We start from the raw sequence: 10,131 nt of genomic DNA, 5'->3' as shown, positions 1-10,131 counted from the left end.
CCCCGCCTGGGAGCCTTCCGCGCTCACTTCACAGCCCTCCCGCCGACGCGCCCGAGGCAGAAGGCTGGGTTCCAAACCCGCCCGCGTTCGCGGCCAAGACCGGGCAGGTCCGACGCCCGTCAAGCCGCGGAGTTGAAATGCTCCCAGTTAACGAGCCGAGACCCGGCCTCGCCTCCAGCAAGAGGACGCGCCGGGACTTGCTGGGCTGGCCGGCGACCCGGGGGCCCCAGCGCACCGCCCGTGCCCGCCCGTGTTGGCCCTCCCCTCCGCCCCTCTCGGACCGCGCCGGCCTGGGGCCTCGGGCAGCAGAGTCCGCGGCCACCGGCCTAGGAAGGCGTAAGAGGCCGAGAGACCTCGCATCAGGCCGGGGCGTGGTGCGCAGCGTCCGGCTTCGGAGTCCGGGCTGCAGGCACCTCCCAGAGGCTGGGACCAGACTCGGGCCGGCTGCCCAGGGCCCAGGAGGCCCTTTGTCGGGAAGGGCGGTCGCGGCCGAGGGCCCGGACACCAGAACTAGTGTGGCATCAGTGCTACGGGGGTTGGGGAAGCAGGTGGCAACAGGCGGACGGGTGGCCGTATTTCCGTAAACAAAGAAACAGGGAGGCTCATCCCGCGAAGGGGGGGTGGGCAGGGGCTGCTAAGAGAATCGCCGGCAATTTCCTTCATAAAAATGCGATTTGAGAGCACTTGATTTTCACTTTCACCCCCCCCCCCGCCCCCGTCCCAACACACGCACTGTCTCCAAAGACACTCAAATTGCAGCCATATGGGGCTAAAGTAATGGGAAGCAGTTACCTTATTTACTGCAGAGGCGGCGCACGCGAACCTGGCCGCCCCGACCGCGGACCCCCGGACAGTGGGGTTAAGAGCAGCAGGTTCTCTTTGATACACTGTTTTGTTGACTCCCCGGAGAGGCACTTGGGAAAAGCAATTATCTAACTTTGCACGAAGAAAGAGGGTATATGGAGAAAAACAAGGGAAACGGCGAGAATTGAGCCGGACTGGGAGGGATGGTCAATGAGATAAGGTGGGGAGCGGCGGATCCTCGTTCCCCTGGTCCCTAGGACAGTCGGCCAGGACTCTTCCACTCCCTACCTAGGAAAGAAAGATGCCACGCTCGCGCCAGCGCCCCCTCCCGGCACACTTAGGTACTTATCCGATGCCCACCAAGCGACACTCCCAGCTCCGGGTCACCCGCGACTACAAACCCCTTTCTCAGACCACCACCTTTCGCTTGTCTCCAAACTGCCATGGAGTCGAGGTTGCTCAGGGACCTGTTTTCACACCGCCTGCAACCCCGCAATTCTGCCGGGGTGCTGCTGCTGCAGGGGTGAGCCAGGCAGGGGTGAGACCTGAGTCCCTCAATCGGGGGTTGCCTTCTTCTGCGTGACTGAGCATCTCTGCTGCCAAAAAGAGGGTGGCTTGGTTTGACTGCTCTCAGGTTATTCTATACTTCCAGTTTCCTTCTGGATCGAGTTCCACCTTTAGCATCGACTCTGCAGGAATCCCCGATGTTTGCAATCGCAGACACCTCACAAGAGATAATTTTGTTCAGAGCAAGCATTTCTAAAAGAAGCGCCATCATACATATAGATGGGTGGGAAACTGGGGCAGGGGCGAAAAAATTACTTCATCATAATACTCCTTCAGAGAAGAGGGCTAGCCGTGGCAGCGCCCAGATTCTCATTTCCCCACTTCAAGCTTCAGAGGCATTTAGGCAAAGAAGGAAAAGGGAGAGAGAGAGAAAGAGAAGGGGAGCGAGGCAGAGAAAAAGAAGGAAGGAAGGAGAGAGGAGACAGAGAGAAGGAAAAAAAAGCAGGAAGGGAGGGAGAGAGCTAACTTTTTTTCAGTGTGAAACTGAAACCTCAACTTCTGCAGCCTTGTGGAAACGCGGGGTCTATAAAGGCACCCAACGCAAACACAAGTCCTGGGAAGGCGGGCCCGAGAAACCCTATCTAAAGGGAAACCACCAACTCTTTTGCGGGGCGCAGGGAGTTTGCGAGGGGGAACTGCAGGGAGGACAGTCGGGTCTGGTCCCCCGGCGTGCTCCGGGCAAGCTCCACGGTGGCCCCCGGGACGGCCGAAGGAGTGCGGGCGGCCGGTGGGGGCCTGGGCTCTCCGGGCCGCTGTCGGTCGCGGCAGGCGGCGGATTCCAAGAGGGGGCGGGCGGGGCGCGCAGAGCGCCCGGGGCCCGGTGCGGAGGGTGGGCTTACTCTGGGCGGGGAAACCAGACACTTATAGGCGGCTGAGGCCGACTTTATTTTTACTGCCCAAACTGTTGGAAAGTATTTAAGCTTAAACAGAAACAGCTGTATCGCTGGCACCGGCCGACGAAACTATTTGTTACCGGGAGTGACTTTTTATGATGAAGGACGCGGCCGTCGGCAGCCTCTCGCGGGCCGCCCGTGCGGGGCGCGGAGCGATGTGGGCGTTGCCGACGCGCCGTCCGTTCAGACGCCAGGGCTGGAGAGATGATGACACTGTTCACGCAGCGCCCACCTTGGAGAGTTTGGGATAAGGCCAAAGCCTGGAACTCCGCGCATGGGGGGTGGGGGGGTGGGGGCGGGAAGGGGGGGGCCCAGCGCCTTGTCAGCCCGGCGCGTCCCGGACCGCGTGCCGCCCGCTGCACACCTAAACCCGGCCAGGCGGCGAGTTTTCCGCCGTGGGCTTCCTGCCCCTTCGAGGCAGACGCCTTGGCTCGCTCCTTCCTTCTTTCTCTCGTTCTCGCTCTCCCTCTCTTGTTCTCTCTTTCTCCTACCCCATTCCTCGCCAAGGGAAACCGTTTCTTAGTTAACTTGATCATCGACGTTTTAACTAAATCGCCGGGCCCAAGGAGTGGGCGCCGTAACCTGCAGCGTGGGTGATAAGAAAAAAGGGTGGCGGAGACCTGGGCCCGACTGCTGCCGCGCCGCCGCCCCCGCCGCGGGTCACCGGCAGCGGAGGAAAAGGGAGATTGCCGTGGTGTGTGTGTGTGTGTGTGTGTGTGTGTGTGCGCGTGTGTCAGCGTGCTTGCGCGCCCGCCGAGACAACGGCGACTTGGCCCTTAACTCCCCTTCCCGGACCCCTACATTTCCGCGCGTGAGCCTCTCTCCCCGAGCCCCCACGCACCCCATGACGGCCGCGCCACTCGGCGGGCTGCGGTGGCTTGCCCAGGTCAGCTGCACACGTCGGGAAGAGGGGTGGCCAGGAAGTGTGCGGCGCAGGCCCTGCACGATTCGGGATCCGGGGATCCGGACGTGCCCCAGGCTGGGCGCCCCCAATTTCAGTCAAGTGCCAGATTCTGCCCGGGTGGTCTTCCACGCCCTGCTCCCAATGCACCCAGGCCTGGGGCAGGGGGCGGACGGAGCAGGCTGCCCTGGGACCAGGACTTGGGGGGGAAGTGGGTAGCGCGGGCTGGGGGCAGGGGGCTGCGTCGGGGACCGGGCGGGGGGTAGGAAGAAGGCGCGCTGGGGTCTCCCGTGGGGTAGCGGGCCGCCGCCAAGCTTGGGCCGGAGTAGCAGGGACCCCCGCGGTGTCGTCGGGCCCGCAGGGTGGCCCAGGGCAGGGCTGCGCGTACGGAGACGGAGACTCGGGCACATTGATTTGTTAGCGGGATGGGGCTGGTGGCGGCGGGGGAGGCCGTTGCTATGGAGACCGAGGGTCGGGTGTGGGGCTCGGAGGGGAGGGGGGAGGGAGTCAGGGAGCCGTCCTGGCCGAGGGGCGCGGCGCCGGGTGTCGGGGCTGGGGCGCGGCCGGCGGCGCCCCCGCACCTGTGCATTGTGCATTGTGCGGCAGGGGGGCGGCGGCGGGGGAGGGGAGTGTGCGAGGCCCGCCGGTGGGGGTGGGGCGGGCTGGGGTCTGCCGAGGGGGCGGAGCCTGGCTGACAGCGCCGCGGGGGTCCACGCGAGGGTGGCAGGGGACGCCAAGCGCAGGAGGGAGATCTGGGCAGCTGGGGAGGGGGGCCTCGGCGACCACAGAGGGCGGAGGGCCCACCCCCCTCGCCAGCCCCGCTGACTGACAGCCTCTGGGCCCGCCCTCCCGGAGACGCCACTTCCGGCGGCGGCCCCCACCCCCTCGCTCTCTGTCTCCAGAGTCTGGCCTGACTCCGCCCCTGGCGATTGGAACGCGGGTCACGTAGCAACGCGGGGGCGAGAGGGAGGGGGCGTGGCCCGGGGTGGTGGCCCACGGCTCGCCCAATCAGCGCGCGCGGGAGCGGGCCTCCGGCCGCCCGGCACTAGCAACGTCGTTAGCAACACGTGGGGCGGGAGGAAGCCGCGGGCGGGCGGGGAGGAGGGAGCTGCGAGAGGAGCGCGGGAGGGGGCCGGGAGGGAGGGAGGCCGGAGGGAGGGAGCGAGCGCAGAGGGAGGGGGAGGAGAACTGACGTCAGCGGGAGAGTATTATGGTCTGTCGTGCGCTGGCTGCTGCTTTTCTGCTTCTGGAAGCGGCCAAGGGGGGAAGCGGCGAGTCAACATGGAGCTTTCAGCGGTGGGGGAGCGGGTGTTCGCAGCCGAAGCCCTCCTGAAGCGGCGCATACGGAAAGTAGGTGCCCCCGGGCCTCCGGCCGAGCCTGGCCAGGCCCTCCCCTCCTGGCCCAGGTTCCCTCCCCCTCCTGCAGCCCGGCTTCCCTTCCCCCAGGTCCCAGCAGCGGCCGCGGCCGCGGCGGCGGCGGCGGCGGCTCTGAGCCCAAGCGCTTTCCTTAGACTTGCAACGATGCACAGATTGCATGGGTGGGGGGCGGGGTGGGGGGAATGAATGCCGGTGCATGCACTTTGTGCAGCGTTTCGTGCAGGGGGTGGTGCAGCAGGCGTGTGCCTTTGGCGATGGGGTTTCGTGCATTCATCTGGTGCATGCATTTTTTTTGCATGTATTTCTTCTGTCCTCGTCATGCATTTCTCCCCATGCACACACGCATTTCCCCCTTTGCATCCGCAGGGACGCATGGAATACCTCGTGAAATGGAAGGGCTGGTCGCAGAAGTAAGTAGGTTATATGCAATGCTTAAACCCAGACTGTTATTCGGGAGGTTTCTTTCTTCCTCTTTTTTCCCTTTACACTGAAACACAATACAATTCAACAAGAAAAGTTACACACACACGCACACTCTCCACGCTCTCATTGCTCCCGGACTGACGCCCCCTTCTTCCTCATTCCCTCTAGGTATAGCACATGGGAACCAGAAGAAAACATCCTGGATGCCCGCCTACTAGCAGCCTTTGAGGAGAGGTACAGGCCCTTCCAAGCCCTTACTCCTCACTTGGAAGCATGTACTGGAGGGCTCCCATCCTGGCTGGACAGGAAGCCCCCCTTGATTTCACACACACCTTCTTCCCTCCCTTTCCTCTCCAGGGAACGAGAGATGGAGCTCTATGGCCCCAAAAAGCGAGGACCCAAACCCAAAACTTTCCTTCTGAAGGTAGGCTGGCAGTGTCCATGAGGGTTGGCCAGGCACTTTGTATGGCGCTGGGTCCTGGGACTGTGAACCAGTGGATGTCCCTGGCCACGACCTGTTTTTAACCTGGGAGGGAGTTCCCTGACAGGATGTCACCAGTCAGAAGTCAGCGCCAAGAGGTGTCTTGGGGGGCGGGGCTTAGCCGCACTAGGAGTCCTTTACTACCCCCCCAGCACCCCCCCCCCCCAGTAGACATCCAACTGAATAGGAGAAGCCAGGGCTGCTTCCAGACAAATCCTCCACCCCACCGCCCCAGGCCTTGGCCCCTAAGCCTCCCCACCCCCATTTAGACATTCTGAGGGTGAAGAGGTGTGGGGGGGGATGGGCCTTGCTGCACTCCTGACAGACCCTGGCTTCTCTCCCACAGGCCCAGGCCAAGGCGAAGGCCAAAACTTATGAGTTCCGAAGCGATTCGGCCCGTGGCATACGCATCCCCTACCCGGGCCGCTCGCCCCAGGACCTGGCTTCCACTTCGCGGGCACGTGAGGGCCTCCGGAACATGGGTCTGTCCCCGCCCGGGAGCAGCAGCAGCACCAGCAGCACCTGCCGAGCAGAGCCGCCTCGGGAGCGGGAGCGGGAGCGCGAGAGGGAGCGGGAACGCGAACGCGAGAGGGAGCGGGAGCGGGGCGCAGGCCGCGCCGACGACAAGCCCAGCTCGCCCGGCGACAGCTCCAAGAAGCGCGGCCCCAAGCCCCGGAAGGAGCTCCTGGATCCCTCGCAGAGGCCCTTGGGGGAACCCAGCGACAGCCTCGGAGATTACCTCAAGGGCAGAAAGCTGGAGGACACCCCTCCCGGGGCAGGGAAATTCCCAGCCGGCCACAGCGTGATCCAGCTGGCCCGAAGGCAGGACTCGGACCTGGCGCAGTGCGGCGTGGCCAGCCCCAGCGCGGCCGAGGCCACGGGCAAGCTGGCTGTGGACACCTTTCCTGCCAGGGTCATAAAGCACAGGGCTGCCTTTCTGGAGGCCAAAGGCCAGGGCCCCCTGGACCCCGGCGGCCCCCGGGTCCGGCATGGCTCAGACACCCCCGGCTCGGTAGGGGGCTTGTACCGGGACATGGGGGCCCAGGGGGGAAGGCCTTCCCTCATCGCCAGGATCCCAGTGGCCAGAATCCTGGGGGACCCGGAGGAGGAGTCCTGGAGCCCCTCCCTGACCAACCTGGAGAAGGTGGTGGTCACCGATGTGACCTCAAACTTTTTGACCGTCACCATTAAGGAAAGTAACACGGACCAAGGCTTTTTTAAAGAGAAAAGATGAATTGCTGGGTGGATGAGCCCAGGAGAAGAGGGCAGGAGAGAGAGTGAGAGCTCAAACTTGGCATAGTGCTTTTTCTTTCTGGGCGGGACACAGCCGTCGGGCTGGTCCTTTCCCTGACTTCACCCCCCACCCCGTTTTTCATCCCACCCCTCCCCCCTCCCCCCAGTTTTGGTTGGAAAGAGTATCTCTAGAGTTATATTTTCTATTAGATGTAAATATGTTATTTAAGAAAAAAATATCTAAATATATATATTTCAACTCGAAGTTGTTTTATTTAAACAAGGAGAGAGAGGGAGACTCAGTGTGGCTTAATTGGGACAGACAGGCTGAGTTGGGGCAGGGGAGACCCCATAGCGACCCCAGGGCACTTGGAAAGTTGGGGCCCTGGGCCCTGGGCCTCTGAGGGTGCGTGGAGGGACCCAGCCTGCCCACCCCACCCCTCCCCCCTTCGCCAGACCCCGGGAACCAGGCCGAGCCGGGATCTTTTCTCTTCTCCCCATTGGCCAACCAGGCCAACAAAAGGTTGGCTCCCCAATCAGAAAAAAGGGGGTGGGGTCAGTTCTGGTTTTCTTTCCCTTTTCTTTTCTTTTTTCCCCTTGTCTTTTTTGTTTTTAAGATTAAGAAATCTTTTAGGGAAAGGAGTGTCAACTTGCATAACTTGTGTGTGTGTGAGATGTTGAAGGTGAAAAGTCGCGGGTGGGCGGGCGGCAGGAGGCGTTCCCCCAGCGCCACAGCACGCAGTGCGCTTTACCCGAGCCGTGCGTGTCCGTGCCCACGCAGACCATGGGTGTGCCATGTAGAGCAAACCCCGTTCCCTCCATTCCTTTCCTTCCTCCACGGAAAGAAAAGAAACCCGGCGAATCTGTTTACATTCCCGAAATGCCAGGATACATTGCGAGGATTGCATGTAGTGCCCAGAGTCGGAGACGGTATTCAGGATGACGCTTTCTTTCCGCGTCCTCTGGCTCCGCCAAGGGGGATGGTGGCCCCCGCCCCCCCGAGAAGAGGTGGACCAGCCTCCCGGACGCGGGGGAGGGCGGCCCGGCGCGCGGATGGACACACAGCCTGGCGGGCCCACCCGCGGGATCCACGGAGGCCGGCACGGCGGCGGCGGCGGGCCTGGGCTCGGGGCCCGGGAGGACTCGAGTCCCCGCGGTGGCGGCCGCGCGAGGGGCAGAAGGGCGAGGCGGCGCTTGCATCCAAGAACGCGCAGCGCAACTTCGGCATTTTCCTTCTTTCCTCCTCCTTCTTCGTAAAAGCAAAAGCTGTCATTTACCGGCCTCTTGGGTTCGCGGACAGTTCTCTCCTTGACCTCCACCTTCAGACTCCGCCAAAGCAGGAGCAGCGGCGGCGGAGGAGGCTCCGGACCACGCGACGCTCACCGGGTGCCGGCCTCGTGCCCCTCTTTTGGCTCGAAAGCACAAATCTGCCCGTCACCCCACCCCACCCCGTTCCCTCGGAGAACTGGTCCTGCGGCCACCCCGCCTTTAAAGGGCCAGCGAAGAGCTGACTTCCCGCTGCTGCTTCGTGGGGTGGGGGAGGGCGTGGGGATGGGGGCGTCGGGGCAGCCCTGCGTGCCCGACCAAGCACAGACTCGGGGCGACGGAAGCGGGGAGCCGGGGCTAGGGGTCTCGCGGGGAGGAGGGCTGGGCGGGGAACTCCGGCCTCGTCCTCCTGTCTGCACCCCCAGCTTCCACCTCCAGCTTCCCCGCCTCTCTCCTCTAGACTTTCTTGCCTTTAAAGGGAGAGAGAGAAAAGAGAGGAAAATGGTGTCATAAATGATTTGTTTGCTTTGGAATATCAAATTGCGCCTATAAAAAGAAGCCCCTGGAATGGGGATTTTTATCTGCTCACATTTGTAAAACTGGTATTTTAGACTTTGTATAAAGAAGCGCCGTTGACCGAGTGTATCTGCTTAAATGTCGACGCTATTTTCGGATGAAACTTAATTCAAGGGACATGTCTGTTACCAGGTGGACGGTAACTCGGGGACACGTGTCTGTACCTGGCCGCCTCCTTCCCTTCCCTTCCCTCCTTTGCTCCCACCTCCCTCCCTTCCTCGGGACCGCAGTTGCCCCTTCCCTCCGACCCTCCTCGTGGCACTCTGGTTCTGCTTTCGCAGCCCCTGCGTCCTGCAGTCTGTCCGTGGCCGTGCGTGTGTCTCCTTCTCTCCCTGTTGCGACGCAGACCTGGGGTGGGCTGGGGTGGGCTGGGCTGGGCCGGTGTGGCCACGTGGCGGTGAGTCCCGGCCCCCGGGCGGAATGTGCACCGGTTTGGGTTTAGATTTGTACAAATCTTTCATCGATCTCCGCCTCTGCTCAAGAGTGAAGCTTCGGTACTTATCTTCTGCGGTCGTGAATGTCTGTATCCAATAGTCGCCGCTTTTTATGTGTTTAAATATATACTTTGTAAATAGAGAATATTTCGGTTTTCTTTTTTCTTTCTTTCCTTTTTTTTGCTAGTGGAGGGAAGAGGCGCCCCGGGAGGAGAGGACCCTTCCTTGGTCTCTTACAAACCACTCCCACCCCCCACCCCGTTCTGGTTCCTCATCAATCTGGGATGGTTCCGCTTGCGAAGGCCCTCCCCAAAAAGGGGCGGGGAGATGGGGTCCCCACCTAGGAGAGGGAGAGAGGAGGGTTGGGAGAGAGCAGGGCCCCACCTTCCCCACCCTCCCCGGCAGAGGTCAGGGCTTTCTTCCCTGCCAGCTGCGCTCCTCTTGCACGCGGGGAGAACTCGGGGACCCTGGGGCGTGACCTAGGGGCTCCCCCTTTCCTCCCTCGGAAGCCAGTCCGAGCTCACCCCCGCTGGCTTCCTCCAGAGCGCCTCACCCCAGGCTCGAGGTCCCTGTTCCCCGACTCCCGCCCCCCACCCCAGTGGGCCGGGGTCTGCTCCTCCGGGCTATTGTGAAACCCGCCCCCCTAAATTCACCCAGCCTCGCCCGCGCTCCCCGAAACGCAGCGCCTATTGATTGAGGAATTGAATTCGCGGGTATTGCTAGGCAACTGCGTGCTGGGAGCCGGCGCACAGCGCACTGATGTGATTAGCGCACCCCAAGCTGTCGCGTCGCAGCCCTGCGCCCCCCCACCCCCACCCCCCACCCCTAGCAGACCAGCCCCTGCGGTCTCTTCGTCCCGCTCCTCTTGGGGCAACGGAACCTCAATGTAGAGCGGTTGGGGGGCGGGTGGGGAATCAAGGGGTTTATTGGCCTTTCCCACTCGCACACTTTGCTGCAGTCGGGCGGGGCCGCGAAGCCAGCCCAGTATGCCACCCGGAAGCCGTCGAATTAAACTCATTACCACGTCCCACAGCCCCCCGCGGGCGTCGCCCCGCCGGGAAGCCCCGAACCTGGCGCACCCGCAGAGTCCGAGGGGAGGACCGTGGGCCAGCGCGCCTCCTACCCTTGGCCAAGGAGACAGCAACTCTGCCTTTGGCGGTTCTCTCTCAGCCTCCT

At 62.7% G+C, this 10,131-nt stretch overlaps 1 protein-coding gene and 1 long non-coding RNA gene across 3 annotated transcripts; one reads left to right on the top strand and one right to left on the bottom strand.

Moving 5' to 3' along the window:
• Window positions 1-2,255: 2,255 nt before the first annotated feature.
• LOC143688330 (uncharacterized) lies at window positions 2,256-3,692 on the bottom strand. The gene is made up of 3 exons (XR_013177948.1): window positions 3,106-3,692; window positions 2,629-2,846; window positions 2,256-2,496 (listed from the first exon to the last, which is right to left on the bottom strand). It is a non-coding gene; the product is annotated as an uncharacterized LOC143688330 (long non-coding RNA).
• A 621-nt stretch (window positions 3,693-4,313) lies between these two features.
• CBX8 (chromobox 8) lies at window positions 4,314-7,386 on the top strand. Of its 2 annotated transcripts, XM_077166152.1 has the most exons (5): window positions 4,314-4,515; window positions 4,909-4,952; window positions 5,134-5,199; window positions 5,323-5,389; window positions 5,793-7,385. In XM_077166152.1, exons 1-5 carry the CDS (start codon window positions 4,447-4,449, stop codon window positions 6,678-6,680), a joined length of 1,134 nt encoding a protein of 377 aa, XP_077022267.1. In that variant the 5' UTR covers window positions 4,314-4,446; the 3' UTR covers window positions 6,681-7,385. The 2 variants fall into 2 exon arrangements, with proteins under 2 accessions (XP_077022267.1, XP_077022268.1); XM_077166153.1 differs by lacking the exon at window positions 4,909-4,952 and having other exon boundaries at window positions 5,793-7,386.
• The last annotated feature ends 2,745 nt before the right edge of the window (window positions 7,387-10,131 follow it).

The sequence above is a fragment of the Tamandua tetradactyla genome, chromosome 6, assembly GCF_023851605.1.
Source record: "Tamandua tetradactyla isolate mTamTet1 chromosome 6, mTamTet1.pri, whole genome shotgun sequence".
Taxonomy (NCBI): domain Eukaryota; kingdom Metazoa; phylum Chordata; class Mammalia; order Pilosa; family Myrmecophagidae; genus Tamandua; species Tamandua tetradactyla.
The sequence above is the reverse complement of the archived record's forward strand: the minus strand, read 5'-3'. Positions and strand labels throughout refer to the sequence as shown.

Bases quoted from the DNA above. Each gene is read 5' to 3' on its own strand.
- CBX8 (XM_077166152.1), top strand. From the start codon at position 4,447: ATGGAGCTTTCAGCGGTGGGGGAGCGGGTGTTCGCAGCCGAAGCCCTC. The intron at 4,953-5,133 runs GTAAGTAGGTTA...CATTCCCTCTAG, and splicing joins TGGAAGGGCTGGTCGCAGAA to GTATAGCACATGGGAACCAG. The intron at 5,200-5,322 runs GTACAGGCCCTT...TTTCCTCTCCAG, and splicing joins CTAGCAGCCTTTGAGGAGAG to GGAACGAGAGATGGAGCTCT.